This window comes from Atractosteus spatula, chromosome 4, assembly GCF_055471065.1.
Source record: "Atractosteus spatula isolate fAtrSpa1 chromosome 4, fAtrSpa1.hap1, whole genome shotgun sequence".
Lineage (NCBI taxonomy): Eukaryota > Metazoa > Chordata > Actinopteri > Semionotiformes > Lepisosteidae > Atractosteus > Atractosteus spatula.
This window is the reverse complement of record NC_142709.1, coordinates 71,956,276-71,973,477: the sequence shown is the minus strand read 5'-3', so window position 1 is coordinate 71,973,477 and position 17,202 is coordinate 71,956,276. Positions and strand designations below refer to the sequence as shown.

Sequence of the window (17,202 nt, the reverse complement as noted above, 5' to 3'; positions counted from 1 at the left end):
TGACTAGAGTAGACGAATATGGACACGGCGGCGGCTACACAATTGATTCAGTTCAATTCAATGTATTTTTATGAAGCGCCTTTCACAACAAGGTCGCCCCAAGGCGCTTAACAAAGCAGGTGACCCTACATGTTGTGACATACAGAACAGAAAAGACCAGAAGACAACGGAGGAGAGGAACCAAAAACTCCTTAGGCGAAAAAAAAACCTCTAGGGGTCCAACAGGCTGCCCAACCCCTCTGGGCATGCCAACATTATACAATTTTAAAAAGGAATAAATGAATAAGAGTATTAATCCATCCATCACGTCTTCTGTATGTCAGTACTCCATGCAGATCTCTGTAAACCAACAAAAGCCTCCTGAACAATAGCTATGTCCACGATGTCCCTCTTGGATCCATGGCAGTGATGCAGCATCCAACCCAGATGGTGCCCAGCCCGGGTGCCATCCGGACGTGTGGGGAGGAGAATAGGACAGTTTGGTCACATGTATCTGGTATCTAGATGTAGCTACCTGACGTGAGAAATGGCTCCAGTTAAATGAACTGAGAAGTTTTGAGGCACCATTGTGTGAGCCCAGAATGGATTTGAGCCAAAACCCTACTCTTACAGAAACTGACCAGGTATCATCATCATCATCATAACATCCATCTATAAAGTGCCTTCGCAAGCCCAAGGGCACTGTACACAAGAAAAAATCCAAATAAAAGATAAAAGGAAAAAGAACATACAGATAGAATGAAGTGCAGTCAGACACAGGCCCCAGTAAAAAAGCGAGCTTTGAGTTTAGACTGGAAGCCAATCAGAGAATTAGTCTCTGGAAGAGTCAGGGGAAGGACATTCCATAACACCGGGGCAGCGACAGAAAAGACACGGTCAGCACAAGTCCGAAACAGTGAGTGAAGGAGCAGCCTCCACAGGAGGGAGTGTGGACATGGAGGGGATCGGAGATTTATAACGGAGCCAGATTACTTAAAGCCTTCAAAATCAACAAGAGTTTATATTGAATAAGTGACTTTAAATGCAACCAATGCAGAGATTTAAGTGAAGGAGCGATGTGCTGCTAAGGTCTGGCTACGGCTCAAGACCACTGCGTAACATCTCAGCTGAAAGGCAGCACATCCTACACCACAGTGTCCTGGTCACCAGACCGGGGTCTGCACGTTCTGGTGCAGGGAAGAATTCTGCCACATATTTCAAGCAGGTAGCTGCGTCAGTGTGCATAGGCTGCAAAGGAATAAAACCTTTTCGGTTTATTCCCTGCTGGAAAGAAAAGAAAAGAAGAGAAACACAACATTTCGGCTGTGGAGACGTCTTCAGGTGACCACACCCGAAGGAGGCTCCACAGCCGAAATGTTATCTTTCTCCTTTTCTGCGTGGAATAAACCTTTACTTGTTCCCTTGAATGCCACATACGTGTCCACCACCCCCAGCAGCAGCCAGGCTTATTTCCAAGTCTCCCGTCTCAGTAGTGCCCAAACCCAGCCTCGCGAGGTGATGCTGCTGCGGTCTGGTCACTCGTCTTGTCTTGTTCACCTCGCCTTTGTGAAGGACTTTGTTTCAAACGGCACGGCAGGGAGCCCTTCTTTTTTCAGCTGTGTGGAAAACAACAAGTACATGACATGACTTTAAAACCTGGGGAGTGAGAGAAGGCTTGAAAGTAAAAAATAAGGATTCTTCCTGCATAATTAGTAACCTGGCTCAATCGTACATCTCTGAGCTCCTCCAGGTCCACACTCCCTCCTGTAGGCTCCCTTCAGTGGAGGCTGTCCTTTTCACACTTTATATACTTCATATGCTAACATACTTTTAAGGAGCCAATGTTAAAAACATTTACTGCAAATAATGATAAATAACAATAAATGATAATTAAAGGAACAGTAGCTCATAAACGTACTTTAACATTACCTATCCCAAAAATAATTTCTTTTTCCAATTGTGTTATCTTCATCCATTGTACAGAGTGTGTGAGAATGCACAGGATATTGCTTGCGTAATTGTTTAATTAAACAATTTAAACATATTAAACATTTAGGGGTTCCTGGAAAGGTCTGCTCAGCCCCTGGGTGTAGATTATTTTATGCTTGTGTGGCTTCACAAAGATCAACAAAGGTGCAAGATTTTACACTAAGCAAGAGAAAAAGAAATTAAATCACAGCAAATCAACCTTCTTGTTTATGTCTTCTGTTCACAACTCTTATCACAATATAAGAGTTTATGTCTTCCGTTGTAACCAGCTCAGGTGCTTGAGGACACAATGCATAGATTTGTTTATTTTATTTTGTATTTCCGGTATTGATGTACAGTTTTATACATGACAACAGGAACAATATTTACAAAAGGCAAATATGTCAGAATACAAACACACTAACCCAGGAGCACCGCAAATAAAAAGAGACAACACTTTTGCTGACTCGGTAGAATAACAAGAGACGATCAAACAAATAACTCTCTTTGAAAAAAAAGATAAAACAAATCTGCTTTTCTGCTCCAGTAAAGTGGGTCCATGTTTGTAGTTAGGAAGGTTTCTACAGTGAAATAAATGCTGGCTCTTCACAAAGGTCTGCCTGCTGGAATGTCGTATAATTCTTGTATGTCAGTGAGGAAGGACATAAGCAGTCTGAAGGCAGCCAGCAGCACATTGCAGTCACTCCTGTTCAATTATTTTCTCTGGTGAGTTTTTCAACTGTGTGATAACACAAGGCTAGCATGACTAGAAATTCACTCATACAGAATAACAGCAATTTCTGTATTACTTTCGTGCTCTGAGACAAATGTACCCTATGAATTTTCTAAAAAAATAAATGAATAAATAAACTTGGAAAGACTTTTCTTCAAAAGTAATTTTATATATTCTGTATTTCAGATGTTAAATATAAAAGTTCACAATACTGTTTGGAAGTTTAAAATAAGTTATGGCAAAAACAGCTTCTTCATCTGCTAACATATATATAGAGGACTATATTCAAAAAGAAACAGTTGTATCTGTATAGAAACATTTCTTGTTCTTCAGAATCTCACAAACACATATCTGAACATTTGAAAGAGACAAAGTATTGAAATACAAGCAAAAGTAAAATACAATGTAACAATATTTAAGATCATTATCAAAATCAGTGCTAATACAAATTATATACTGTACATATACATGGTTTTATAAATTGTAAAGACTTTTTATTCAATGCTTTATTAAAAACTAAAATTTCTATAAGCACATTCCAAAAAAACAACAAAGATTCCAAGTACCGTTATAATTTATATAACAACAAAATGCTCTGTTGACGCTTATAAAATCGATAGCAGGTTACTGTCCAGACTGAAATAGAAGTTTAATATTTTGTTCGTCTGTCTTCTTGGAAGTTGTAGGCAGCACTTCGACACACAGTGGTTGAAAAGCAGGCCAAAGACGGAGATGCTTGTAAATTGTGCCTAAAGTTTAGAAAACAAAATGAAATGTTAAGTTCGTTTTAGGTCTGCAGTGCTGAACACTTCCACGGCGAGGCCCCTAGGGGTCACTGTGGGACCGTCCCGTCTTCAGTTTTCTCCGGGCAAGGCCAGAGTCACAATGTAGCCGTACATTGCCGTACATTGCAGCCGTACACTCCGTCGTGCAGAGCCGATACTGCCCCCTCCTGGCGGAGTGGTATGTAATTATCACAGATGGCTTGAACACAATCCCTGGACTGTAGGACAGCTCTCATATTATCAGTTATTCAGTTGAAGGGTCGTGGACCTAGTCTTTCCCCCCCCCCCCCCCCCCACCACTTTGAAAATAGGTCAACCAATCCAGTTAAGCAGGCGTTAACTGTAAAGCAACATCTGAGTCACCACTGCCGGTTAAGCGCTTGGAGAGGAGTGTCCAGAAAAGCTCTCTGTTAAGTGTAAGGATGATTATTGTTGTTCATTAAAATCAAGCAGCTGTCGGTGAAATAAAAAAAAAAGCAAACTTGAAGAGAGAGACCGACTCACCTCATAGCGCCCCGCTGGCCGGCGGAGTGTGGAAAGACTTCACTGTGGCCGGGCCCCTGCCCGCGGGGCTCAAAGCACGGACCCGCACCTCGTACAGGCTGCCCGGCTGGAGATCGCCCACGGTCAGGAAGGGCTGGTCCTGCAGGGGGCACAACGGGAACAGACAGCTGTCGGCATCGTCCAGCACAGGGGGAATCACGCCGCCTGCTGGCACAACCGCGCCCGCAGCCACCAGAGTTTGGTGGGTTGTTTGAGCTTTTTAAAACGGATGTAAGGGGGTATTTGCAGACTATTTCGAAGTGCAAAAACATGAAAGCGGTGCGGACGTTATTTTTATTTAATTTGTTTAATCTTTTTTCATAACTTGAATTTTTGTAGTAATATGTACCCCTGACGATCGTTTTTGTTTTGAACTGTTACGTGTACTCTTGTTTGTACTGTAATTTCTGTTATTCTGTTATGCATAAATAAATAAATTAAAAAAAAACGCAGAGGTTGGTGGGACTTACCGGGGAAAGGAGCTGGCTCTGGTAGACGGCTGTGTCAGCGCTCACGCTGCTGCTGCTGCTGTTGCTGGAGAGCTGCACCCAGGACAGCTGAAACCCAGCCAGCGAGCCCGGCGCTGGAGCAGCAGGGGAGACCCGCCAGCGAAACTCGGCCAGCACCGACCCGTTCACCGAGCGGAAGGCGGCCGTCAGCTTCTCCGGCCTCACCGCGACTTTCCTGGCCAGCTGGGGGCGCTCCGGCCTCGCTAGAAAGACGGGGATACGAAGAGACGCCTTCTTGAGCGCTGGCAAGGACTTCTCCGCGTGAAGTTATTACAACTCCTGCTCGCCGGGCAGCTTTCAACGACATGTGAGAGCAGGAACAAAAACAAACACACACACGTCTGCTTTCAAAAAAATGAATTCCCTGGCTGTGATGAAATTGTTCTGACAGAAAGGATGTTGTCAACAGCGCTGTCGCACTACAATCTGGGGAGATCTGGTTTATTTAAAGGAGTTGTCCCGGGAACTTTCACCTTTGCTAAATCATCACCTATCCGCTTAATGCGAGCTAAAGCAGAGCTACAAAAACCGACACATTTCAAAAAGGCAAAACATTGAAAGGCGAGAATTGCGGCGCAGCTGGAAGGGAACACTCTTCACACTCCGCTGTTTTTCCAGTCTAAGTTTACTTACCTCCCCTCGCACAGGGCAGAGCTTTCGCCCCCTTCCCTCTCACCGGAGAGCACTGCGGGGTAGCGACAGAGGTCGTGACCTCTGACCCCTGGCCTGCTGCGGACACGGACTTCACAGCCACCCTGTACTTGCAGGCAAACATCAGGCCGGTGATAACGAAGTGTGTTCCCTGCAGTACGGGCAGAGAAAGAGCTTGAACTTGTCGTCATGTGAAACACCTTCACTCAGTCTGACAGTCGGTACGTTCTCCCTCACGTCTTCATTAGCTCGTTTACAGTTCTGTGTTAATCAAATGAATCTCCAGACCAGATTTGCTCCAAAAAGTGCCCTTTTGCAACTAATAAGTGACGTTTTAAATCTATTTAAAAAAATCCAGGAGTCTTCAGACAATTTCAATTGCAATGATCTCCTTTTAGATCAAGTCAGCATGCAGCAGATTATTAATCAGAAATTTAACTTAGTTCAGAGCTTTTTTTTCCCCTGATAGGTTTTCAAAAAGTGTTACAAGTAACCATTACACCACTAGGCTCTTTTAAATCAAACTCCCTGGCTTACCCAGTGCAGGAAAACTCTTTCCTTAGATATTACAGAACAGTGATATTAAAGTCTTTTTACTTAAGATCAAAGGGAGCAAGGGACATATTTCATGTTGCATTCTTATTACCCGAGTTTGGTATGTAAAACTGCACTGTCTGGTAAACATAAGAAATGAGCGCTGTGCTTCTGTGGCTGTGCCCTGTCTGGACCTGATGAAAACCTGAAGGGCCCACTGCTGGAAGGCTTTCGTGAAGGAGGGCCCGTTTAAAAGCTGCAACAGCGAGCTGCACTGCAGAGACTCAAATACGAAGAGTCCAGCACAGACGGCCACCAACCTGCACGGTCGCCCTCTTCGCGGTCTTCGTCATGTTTTTAGCACACAGCTCCGGGTACCACGTCAGGAGATACGTACCGGAATCTTTCAGACTCTCTTCATAAAGGGAAGGGAAAAAAAAATCTTACGGTTACTACAGCGGTGGGCACAGAAGGCTGGTGAAGAAAATACCACAGGCCTGGGACTGAGCAATGCATTTGTCACACGCTTCCCCCCCCACGTCTGGAAAATCAAGCAGAATCAAAGTTAGTGGTCTGAGAAACATGACACAATCATCTGCCTTTTCTCACCGCAGCCTGGACAGCACCTCCGGGGGGGGGCTGCAGGCGCAGGGCTGTCATGTTCACACCTCTGTTTATTTTGTTGACATATTTAACAGGGAAACTTTCCCTAAAGCAGCTTCCCAGTATTGTCGGCACCAAAACACAGTTGTAAAAAAGGCTGGAGTGCTTTTCCCTCCCTTATTCTGTATCCAACTAACATTACATCTTTCACAAAATACATCTCCTACTGAGTTCCAGGTTGTCTAAGCTATACAGATCCTTTTCAGAAACATCTGCTTTTAATTTATGGGCCATGCTGATATTATTAAATCTGTCCTCCTAGTTTTTTTTCTGAGAGAGATAACAGTAAATCAGCGCTCTTTATTTATGGTGTTCTGTGGTTTCTGGAATACACTTTTTCTCTGCTGCCATGGTGTCTCCAAAGCAGTTTTTTTTTTAATTGCAAATCTGGCTTTTTTATTTTACAAACACGTGCTAAATTATCTAAAAATGTCTGGTTCAGCACTGCTCTTGTGCCAGTAATTAAAGCCTCTGTTTTGAACAGGCAAATGGTCAAGGCAATGTGCAAAGCCTTTGTGCAACACGGCAAAAGTATGTTTGAAAGAATTCTGCTTTCAGAAAGTGAGTTAGCATGCATCCCGATAATTATGCACATTTTGAACAAAGTGCCATCTTCTTGGAGTGTTGTGTCACTGAACATGTTGGCTGAGCGAGGGACGTCTCTTGCCTTCGTGGGACGTCTTCCAGAAGACCTTGACCTGCAGCTGGTTGTTGTGGTAGTGTGGGGCGGCCGTCTCCAGCCTCAGGACGCCTGGCACGGTGTGAGAGCTGGGCAGCTCGTTGGAGACTTCCACTGCTGGCCCACCCTGGGCTGGACTGCCAGTGGGGTCTGCTGCTGGACAAAACCAGAGAAAAGAGCTGTTTTATAGGCAACAATTAATAGTGTGCTGACTTCTGGAAAGTTAGAGTAACTGGAATAATTCAATGGCTGACACAGAGAGGAAACCGAGATCATTGTTACCACAGTTACTTATTGACCACATAGGGCAGTGTGCACCGAGACCCAGCACAGGATTCCAGAGAACACCAACCCTGCTGTATTTCCTAAAATCCTATTTCTTCTTCTGTGGAGCAGAAGCATTTAATAATGCCTTTCATTCACGATTAAAAAAAACAAAACAAGGAAAGCTCACCTATAGTGCTCATGTTTTAAATTTAGCACAGCTGTTAATATATTTTTCAAATATTAGACACAGAATGGAATCGTGGTTTTGACATTCTTCCGTCTAGTTTTTACTGAAGCTTAAAATACGCGCCGGTGGCAGAGGTCCTGATATTTGCGTTCCACTCAGGAGCTCAGCAGGCTAAAGCTGAGGTTATTTTTAAATTGGCAACACTAATGCTGTAGCTACAGTACCTTTTTTTCCATTTCCTAAAAAAGAAAGGAGTGCCTTATGAATGAAATGTTTTTTTTAAAGATACTTGCAACAAAAAAAAAACCCTGTGCTGTAAACTGTCACTCAGAATCGCAGGAATAAGTGTGTTTTTGTGTTTCAGCAGAAATCCTGCCACTTTTTCATCCAGACATCTCAAGCTCCTCACCTGGTGGGCCCTGCAGCTTTTGGTTTAACCTGCATAGTCAATTAAACAAGGGGCCTAATTATTCCAATTATTTTCTAAGTTAGACATGTATAGGATTTTTCCAAGGCCTACAGTTGATTACACAAGACGGTCACTTCATTAAAGATACAGTTACTTATAAATCACCCCTGATTCTGATTAGAAGTATTTCAAATTACGCAGAAAATTAGGTGATTAGACGATGAACTGAGAACAGCCTCCAGGAGACACCTGTCCTCGCAGGACTGGTGTTTGAGACCCCTGTTGTAGCTGGAAGCTAAGCAGGGCTGTGCTGGACAAGTACTGGGATGGCAGACCTCTAGGGCAGTGAGTCCAAAACCCCCTCCTGGGGAACCACTGTGTCTGCTGGTTTTTCAAGCTGGCTGGGCTGAAAATCGCTGCCTATCAGAGCTCTGGATCTTGCCAGTTGGTACCAGGTCGATGCCCATTACAAATCCCATTCAACGTTTTAGGCATTGAAAGCAGATTTAAAAATAAGCAGCAAATGGAAAACTGAGCTTGACCAATTCGAATAACCACAAGAGGCAGTGTTCCCATAGACCCAGGGCTGGGAACCACCAAGCAGCTCGCTACCGTAGGTGGTGTTGGTAGACCAGCAGGTGGTGCTCTTTCCTCTGGGTCAGAATTTCCAAACCAGTGCTACAGTGCAATGCCTAGGACCACTGTGCAATGGGAGAGCTGTCCTTCAGGTGAGGCAGTGAACAGAGGTTCTGACTACTGGGTCATTAAAGATCCCAAGGCTGTTTATACGAGCAGGGGTGCTAACGTCTTGGCTAAATTCCACTTTGGGCTGCACAGTTCTCCCTCACTAAGTTTTCCCCATAATACAATTAAGCAATTTCACAATCCTTTACCTGAGGCTGTGCCTCTTGGGTCCTATATTTTAGCAGTGGAATTATTTTTTTCAGATAACACTTTACAAAACAACACGTTTACGAACAGTACCAATACTGCCAGGGCTTACAATGTTTGGAAATGGTCTTTAGAAAAAAAAAGTACTAATAAAGAGGAAAACATAGATTAAAAAAATCAGATATAAAATCTGCTGGCTTGCAATTTTATTTTAAAAAAGAACGTGTTCATTAGAAATAGAGAAAGGGGAAAAGTTTGTCGCGTTGATCATTACTCAAGTGAGTGAGACTAGCTGTGCAGCAGCAAGTTAACGGCCCCCATCGTGCAGGGCTGTGTGTCTGGAATCGGTTTTGGCGAAATTAGCTGGGGATTTGCACTCTAATTAAAACCAGAAACCAAAACAACAACAACAACAAAAAAAGAAAGAAACCACTTCTCTCTTTAGCCCCATGAACGATATTCCAGGCTCGGCTCAGGGCAAATTATGGACGAAAGGTTAACTACAAACGCTGAGAAGAAAGTAATGGGACGTCCCCTGAGGTCCCCCTCCACGACCTGCGTTTAAACCTCATGGAGATCAGACTGATCCAAGGCGCAGATACAACACAGGCACTTGCTCCCAAAAATAGGCTGAGTCATTGCAGATGTACAGTACGATGGAAATGCCCTGGCTCTGGAGGTGTCCAGTCCTGAGGTGGGGCAAAATCTAGCAATATACAGAGCTCTTCGAAGAAAAGATTGCTTATAAAAACTTCTCATAAGTTTTGAGACACGTATATATGCTGGAGATTTTCACAAACTAAGGGTGTGTGCACGGAGGACTTAAAAGTGGAAGGAACTTCTTTACACAGAGGGTTGTGAGCATATGGAACAAACAGCCCAGTCATACTGTCAAAGCTGATGCTCTGATGATCAATACAACAAAAGAGCAGGACGGGCTGTATACGGTACCTCCCTCTGACATCCTGGCTTTCTTATTGTACTGCCATGGCTGTGTTGCATGACCATCACCTTCCTGCATGAACATTTGTATCACGTACCACTTAGACAGATGTGCCAGTCTCTCCCAGACACACCATGGGAGTGTAATAGCAGATTCTGTGGAATCTGCAACAGAATTATGTTCACGGCTCTCTGATGCAGACAGAGAAGATGAAAACCCCTCGCCTGGAAGAAACCCAAGGAAGGCAGTGCAAGCGTGTCTAAGCACATTAAAATGCTACCATCATTCAAGAATTGACAACCAATCACAGCTGCTGAGTCTGCACACTTGAGGGAAGTTGAATGAAATTTACTTTCTGAGTCTTGCCTGGATTATCTGTCACCCATGTAGTAAATGACAAAGGCAGATCAGGGTTGCCAAACTGCTGTACCTGTAGCAGGTGAGGGGAGACCCTCAGACTGCATCTCAGAGAGAGGGGTACTGTACCTGCAGCAGGTGTGGGGAGACCCTCAGGCTGTGTCTCAGAGAGAGGGGTACTGTACCTGCAGCAGGTGTGGGGAGACCCTCAGGCTGTGTCTCAGAGAGAGGGGTACTGTACCTGCAGCAGGTGTGGTGAAGACAAACTGGGACCTGACACTCTTCAGGCGCTTCTGTACCCAGTAGGCTATGGCTTGCACCTGCACCAGGTATGAAGTGCTTGGCTGTAGCCCTTCAAGTTCAATTTCTGGAGTGACCTGCAGTGAAACCCATGAGACAAACACATCAGTAATCTCAGCTGTTAAACACACACATAAGACACCGAAGAGGATTTATAGCCAGGTGCCGAGCCATAAAAAGAGTGCTCACATGGACTGCACGAAGTTCTTTTATTGAAACCAAATGTAAACGACCAAATGTGATCAACATATTCATCTCAGTCCTGTAACACAGAGAATAATGGACCTTATTCGGATTTTAAACGAGTAGGTCCTCTTTAAAGGAAAAATAAAACAATTTAGCTGCCATTTCATAAATGGACAGTAATGTGAAATGTATCATCTGATTCTGTTTAAGCGAATCCATTGTTTTTAACTTTTGAGAAATCGTGATGAAATATGTTATTACAGGAGGAGAGGGTTAACAAAATAATGTGCAGGAACAATCTGCATTTTCCTCTGTTTTTCAGAACGCAGTCTACATCAGGCGTTCAGTTCACGAAGGTTTCAGACCATACGTCTGGTATGCTCTTTAAATAAAGGCATGTAACCTTCCTGTCTACTTGCATTTCATCTGTTAGAAGAAGGGATGTCAGCTATCATTTCTGGTTATTTTAAAACAGCATTACCCTCAAAGCACAGCTAGCCAAAATACTTCATTCCCGAGTACACGCGTGTACAAACGGATCACAGTCCCTTTGCCGGCTCCTGCCCTTCTGCATCAACGTGCCGCGCGTTTTCCCTTTCTCATCTCGCCATGCTTTGAAAAGCACGCCGATACAGCGTAGACAAAACAGCGCAATGTCAATGTGAGCCCTGACCGGGATTTAGATGTCAAGGCAGCGTTGTTTCATCTGTGACGGTGTGTTTTATTCGCGCTGACACGGGCCCACGCTGAGCTCAACGAGCTCCGCAGCTGCCCGTGGGCCACATGTGCGGAGCGGGGTGGGAACTCTCGTAAAAATTCTTCCCCGCGCTACAGCGGAAGACTCGACTGCCACCTCAGTCAAAGGGAAGAAAGGTTAAGAGATGATAACAAGGTACAGCCACTGCCCGCTTCTCCATTAATAACACCTGAGACCCTGACCTCGCACTACAGCTCTGTTGATGGGACTTTAAACAAGTGACAGACTGTCTGTTCTTAGCTACCATGATGCACTGCAGACTCCTGACGGTGTCCTAATCTCGCTGCCTCCTGCGCTCTCGCCCAGCGTGTATTATCCAGCGGATCAGATTAAGATGTATCTCATAGAGAAGCATCTTCCATAGGTACGATACAGGCCAGAGAGCACCTAGCAGGGCGGTGGCTGTCTGGCCAGCAGTTTCATTACCGTGTGACAGGCTTGAGTCGGTTTCTCCCCTGACAGCAAAAGCCGCTCGGCTGACACTCGCCTCACAAAGGCCAGCCCCCAGCGGTCTCTGGACACAGGAGTTTATTTTGCGTCCAGAACTGGATTATTTTTAAAGCATTTTCAGGGGCTGGGCATTGGAAAAGTGGACCCCAGCATGACACTTATGGTAGGACCACACAAGGGTGCTGTCTCTTCACTTTCCAAGTGCTTGCAGAACACAAGGCCGGTGCCTGCTACGTAAGGTGAGCTATCGAGTGGGGGCAGGGGGAGCCTACCCCTTCGGTGACTCTCGAGTTCTCCATCTTGTCTTCCTGCCCCGCCGTGCTGGGCTCCTGGGGGCCCCAAGAAACCCTGTAGTGACGGATGGCCAGGTCCTCCTCTCTCGGGGGGTCCCAGCGCAGAACCACATTCACCCGCCCGTCGGCTCCCGCCGTGACATTCCCGCTCCTGATACTCCTCGGAGGCTCGGGGGGGATCGGATCTGCAAGGCACCGTGTCAGACGGTTAACCGCGGGCGTGGGGCGACCTCTACGGCAGCTGCACATCAGTGGGCCTGCGGAGCGTGTTCAAATTCCAACCAATCACGAGCTCAGTCCAGTCCAGCCTGAAGATCCAGCTGATGAACTTAGTCTTAGTCAATTTCAGAGACGCAGAAAGAGAGACGGATTCACGGACAGACAGAAGAACTAAGCAGGAGAGATTTTTATTTTTCTGACAAGCACTTTAGGTGTTATAGTATAGCAGACTATAGTACACATTATCTCACTTTAGGTGGGGAGCTGTGTCAGCATGCGTAGCCCGAAAAGGAACAAGTAAAGGTTTATTCCAGCTGAAAAGAGAAGAAAGAAAACACAACGTTTCGTCCCTTCTTTGGAGCTCACACCTAAAGGCTCCACGGCCGAAACGCTGTGTTTTTTTTCTTCTCTTTTCAGCATGGAATAAACCTGTTACTTGTTCCTTATTATCTCAGTTTTATCTGATTATTCCGGTTTTGTACAGCGGAAACCATTACCAGTACTTGAGAATTCCGGAGACCATAACCCACGGAAAAGCATCGAAGGAGAGCAGGAATGTGAGTGGGAACAGGCTGCAGTGAAGAAGGAACAGGAGTGGAGGTTCAGAAGGGCTGATTTTAAATTGCCCTTGGGCATAAGAGAGGGGGGCAGAGTAAAAAAAACTGTTTCTAGCAGCCCCCCTGCTCCACTTCATTTCTCAGCTGCACGTCTGCTCTTCAGATCCTTGATTTAAACTTCACAGCTTTCAACTTTCTACCCAACCTGCTGTAGAAAGAAGGATTTATTTGGAACAGCCAGCATGCGAAAGGCATTAAGGCTAAGCTGCCTCTGGTACTCCTACGGGCAATGACAGATCCGTGATGTGAGCAATGCTGCCTGAGATCTTCCACTGCAATAGGATGGATGTTTCTGTCATCCATCATAGTCCGGTTAGGCATTGGCAGGGCGTAAGAGTGTGGCTCCTATTTGTCTGACTTGTTGCTCATTAAAGGTTAGAGTCCAGATGACCATGGAGTAGGGCCAGCACACAGTTCCTGCATCTCTGATCAGCTCTCCTCTCCCTGCAACTGGACTCTCACGGTGAAATCTGTGAATGCATAAGGCACACAGCAGCGGCTGACACTGAGTGTCCAGTGAAGGGTCAGCTTTGGCTGGCCTCCGTGGCTCAGACACACTCCGCTGTTTAGACCGCTGATGCTCCACTCCAGGACTCCAAGAGCCACATTCTGGCATTTTTTGCCAGGTCTCCCTGAATAATGACCTCCTTCAGACCTGAGAAATGTGATGAATTGCCCCAATTAAGAACATTATTAGGTCAATTAAATAATTAAGAGGTCAGGTAAAAAGAAAACCAGGAGACCCCTGTGACCCTGGGGGGCTCGAAGCCCTTTTCAGTCACTAATTGATCGCCAGTGCTTGTGGGAGTGAGGATCCAGAGAGGGAAAAGTGACATTTCATGGTGACAAAAAGGCAAAAAAAAACTTATCGGAGTCATTGCACAGAAGAAAGTTCATTTAAGAGCTTTAGAGTGGCTTATAAATGTGACACAAAATCCCCCAGGGGTTTAAACTGAAATTGAGCAGGAGCCTTGTGTTTAATATGTGTAATAAAAATAAACGTCTATAAAGACTGGCCAAGACACTGAGACTACAAAACTGTCAGGTCTCCAGCCCACAAAAGCCTCATAATGAGTTATCAACTCAGCATCTGGTCTTCACTGATATTGAACAGCACAGGCTTTTCACTAGCTTATGAAGTTAGGTGAGAGAGGGGTGAAAATAGCCTTAGGTGATAGGAGACTAGTAAATTCACCCTCTCCAGAGCACGTCAATCAGAGGAAAGAGAAGATTGCTTTCCTGAAGTGCTGCCCACACCGCACACTGCAGCTAGAAGAGACAGGCTTGCAGCCATTCAGAAACTGAAACAGGAGTTTGCCTCTAGGCTGTTTCCACAGGAGTTGTGTTTCGGCCTCCCAGCTCTCTTATGACCGACAGCGCGACAGAGACAGCACCACCGCAAGATGGGAGAGCCCCAAAACAAAGCTTCTGTTTCATCCAAGGGGAGCTTAATAAAAATCGAGCTTTGCTTCTTTCGGTTACGGGGGGGGGGGGGACAGCTGTCACTTAGATTTTCCTTCCCTGCCTTATCAGCACACCGTTCGCTTTCATCTGCGGCTTTCCCCAAGCGAACCCTTGACCCCGGCATTCCTCATCCACCAAAATACTTCGCCGTTTGATAAATACATCTAATTATTCGAAGATGTTTCAGTGACACACAAAACTAATGGAGAAAAATTCTTTCACCCGGGCTTTAATGCCCATCGCCATCACTCCTGTCCTCCCCCTCCTGCCTCCAGACACCGCGTGCCGCGTGCAGTAAGCCCTGCACCTGCGGCGTCAGAGAAGCGAGCCAGCACGTACGACGGCACTGCCGCTCGGACAAGCGTGACGCTAAGGCTGGGTAACGCGAGGGAAAAGGCTGAAGAGAATGCGACTCTGAACCTGGAGTCGATGAAGCAGATTGGTAGAAAAGAAATATGAGCCGTATCACAAAAGCAGTTAATCTCTGCCTTCTTCTTCCTGCCTAAGACAATCTCACTCCCTGTCTGTGGACCTGCTGACACGTACGCCTATCTCCCTGACAAAGCTGCTACTTCTTTGCTTTTCTAGAAAAGATGCTCTCAAAAATCAGGAAATTTCAGACGCACACGAAAGTGATGTTTCTTTCTCACAACTGAAACAGAAAATCGGCGTACTTCATCCAGACAGGACACTGGGCCTGCTGTGTGTTGCGGGTATTTCTGTAGCTACACTACACACGGAGTCAACAGCAGACAAGCCCGGCATGCTGCTTGAGTTTTTGAAAGCAGATTTTCTGTAATGCAACACATTAAACAGCATGCAGAGCAGTAAAGAAAATGAAGTGCTGGGTGATTTTTCTATAGTTTGTATTTGGCCTGGGCCAGGGTTTTTCTCCAAGATCACTGGCTGGTGGAGCACAATCTGGGCTGTCCTCACTTCCTGTGCTGCACTGCACTTGGACATTGCTTGGTCTTGAGTCTAATTGGTATCGATGTGAGTGTTTTTGACTCTACAGTAGCAAATTGGGGGAAAAGTTCGGCGGCAAAAAGCTTTGTTAGTCCTGTGAGAGATCTGTTTGAGTTGGATAGCATTGCGTTGTGGCGCCTACAGTATATGACATCCAAATCTGAAATATTATAGAATCACCAGGTTTGTCATAGCAAAAGGGGAGGAACATTTATGCATTCGGCATATTTTAGTTTTTATTTTTTATCTATAGTTTTCACCAACATCTAATGCCTTTCACCCCTGAAAGTGTTCAGTTTGAGCATTCGAGATTTAATTCAAACCGGTGCATCACAAATGGGACATAGCTGGAAGGGGATGAATACTTGTGCAAAGTTTGGCAATTTAGTTTGCACTGTACAACAGAAAACCCCCAGCACTATTACAGTAATGAGAAAAATGAGCACATTTCAAAAATACAGAAAGCTGCCTAGAGAACAAGAATCAAATATTTTTATTTTACTGAAGATGGAGGACAGACATGGAAAGTATTTGTTTGTAATCTTCCATGGCACTCAAAATATGTTTAACATCTGATTAAAGGTTAAGGACAATTTCTCTTCAAGCTCCAGAGGTTGTGCAGATGTGGCGATTACTGTTGCCAGCAGAGCTTAAACACAGCAGTTTGATGAAACGCTAGAATTCTCTGGGTTCTGCTGCAGACTTTTATAGAGATTTAGTTTGTCTCGCAATGTTGTTGTGGGTAATTCTTCAGAAATGATTTGGCAGACATCTTGTCTTTAGAATGAAAGCTTGTCATAAGTGTGTTTTAGTATTAATGACCTTCATTAGAGTACTACATTTAAATTAAATTAAATGTATTCATTACATTTATTCCACCTCCCTCTTGCTTTGCTGCTTTCATTTTTGTGTGAGCATGTGATATTAAGCCACTCTAGCTGACTGTACGTACTGAACAATTGTCTCAACAGGTCATTTACTAATTCTGTACTCTTATTGATGACTGTCATGTGCTAAACTGTCCGTTCTTGTTAAAACAGTGTGAGAAAAGCAACATACATTGCAAAATATGTGGATATTTTAATTTTTTGTTATCACACAAAGATTGGAATTACAGATTAGGGTGAGTATCAACAGTATTTTAGTCCATTACAATTAAAATCTGCTGATCGGGCATAAGGTTCTATTGGAAAATACTGTACAAACACTACCCCCCCAAAAAAAAACACTGCTCATTCATGCTTTTAGTTTTCAGTTAGTTTCAAGTAAAATTAATCTGCAAAAGAGAATACGTGATCTCTGTATAAATTAATCATTTTGCGCAAAATTCAATAAAGGACCAGCGTTAAGGTGTTTGCAGACAGAAAGGTTGCAAACCTCCGAGTTTATGGTTTAGGTTGGAAATCGAATTCTGATCTCGCACAGAGGAAGCCTGCATCCCCCAGCGCTGCTCTCCAAAATAATTTAATTCCAGAAAACGCCATCAGATCTAACCGACATGACCACCGCACGGCCGCGTCCGGGAACAGACGCTCAGCAGGCTCACCACCGGGTCAGCCGGGAAACCCCATGCGCAGTGAGACAAAGCGAGCGCCCCGCCCCGCCCTCTCACCTCGGGAGGAGAGGAAGTGCTTGCTGGGCGTGGTGAAGCCGCGGGTCCCGTGAGCGTTGACCGCGCTCACCCTGAACTGGTACCACCGGTGCGGCCTCAGGTCCCTGAGCAGCGCACGATCCTCCACGGTCTGGTGTCGGGGGGGGGAGGTAAGGAGAGGAGGAGGCACGTTAGAGAGCGATCGCCCGTTACCTCCCGCAGCCTGCAAACGCCCTCTCCCCCGGCTGATGAGGCGCTGCT

At 45.3% G+C, this 17,202-nt stretch overlaps 1 protein-coding gene across 1 annotated transcript in view; it reads right to left on the bottom strand.

Moving 5' to 3' along the window:
* Positions 1-2,262: 2,262 nt before the first annotated feature.
* The window catches only part of anos1b (anosmin 1b), a 44,343-nt gene continuing 29,403 nt past the window's right edge, over positions 2,263-17,202 (bottom strand). The window contains exons 6-14 of the mRNA XM_088913675.1: positions 16,963-17,092; positions 12,064-12,269; positions 10,340-10,475; positions 7,033-7,197; positions 6,023-6,117; positions 5,151-5,319; positions 4,479-4,720; positions 3,970-4,108; positions 2,263-3,429 (exon numbers count right to left, since the gene is read on the bottom strand). Of these exons, the coding sequence (XP_088769801.1) occupies positions 3,971-4,108; positions 4,479-4,720; positions 5,151-5,319; positions 6,023-6,117; positions 7,033-7,197; positions 10,340-10,475; positions 12,064-12,269; positions 16,963-17,092 (1,281 nt within the window). The 3' untranslated portion in view covers positions 2,263-3,429; position 3,970. The remainder of the gene's footprint in view (positions 3,430-3,969; positions 4,109-4,478; positions 4,721-5,150; positions 5,320-6,022; positions 6,118-7,032; positions 7,198-10,339; positions 10,476-12,063; positions 12,270-16,962; positions 17,093-17,202) is intronic.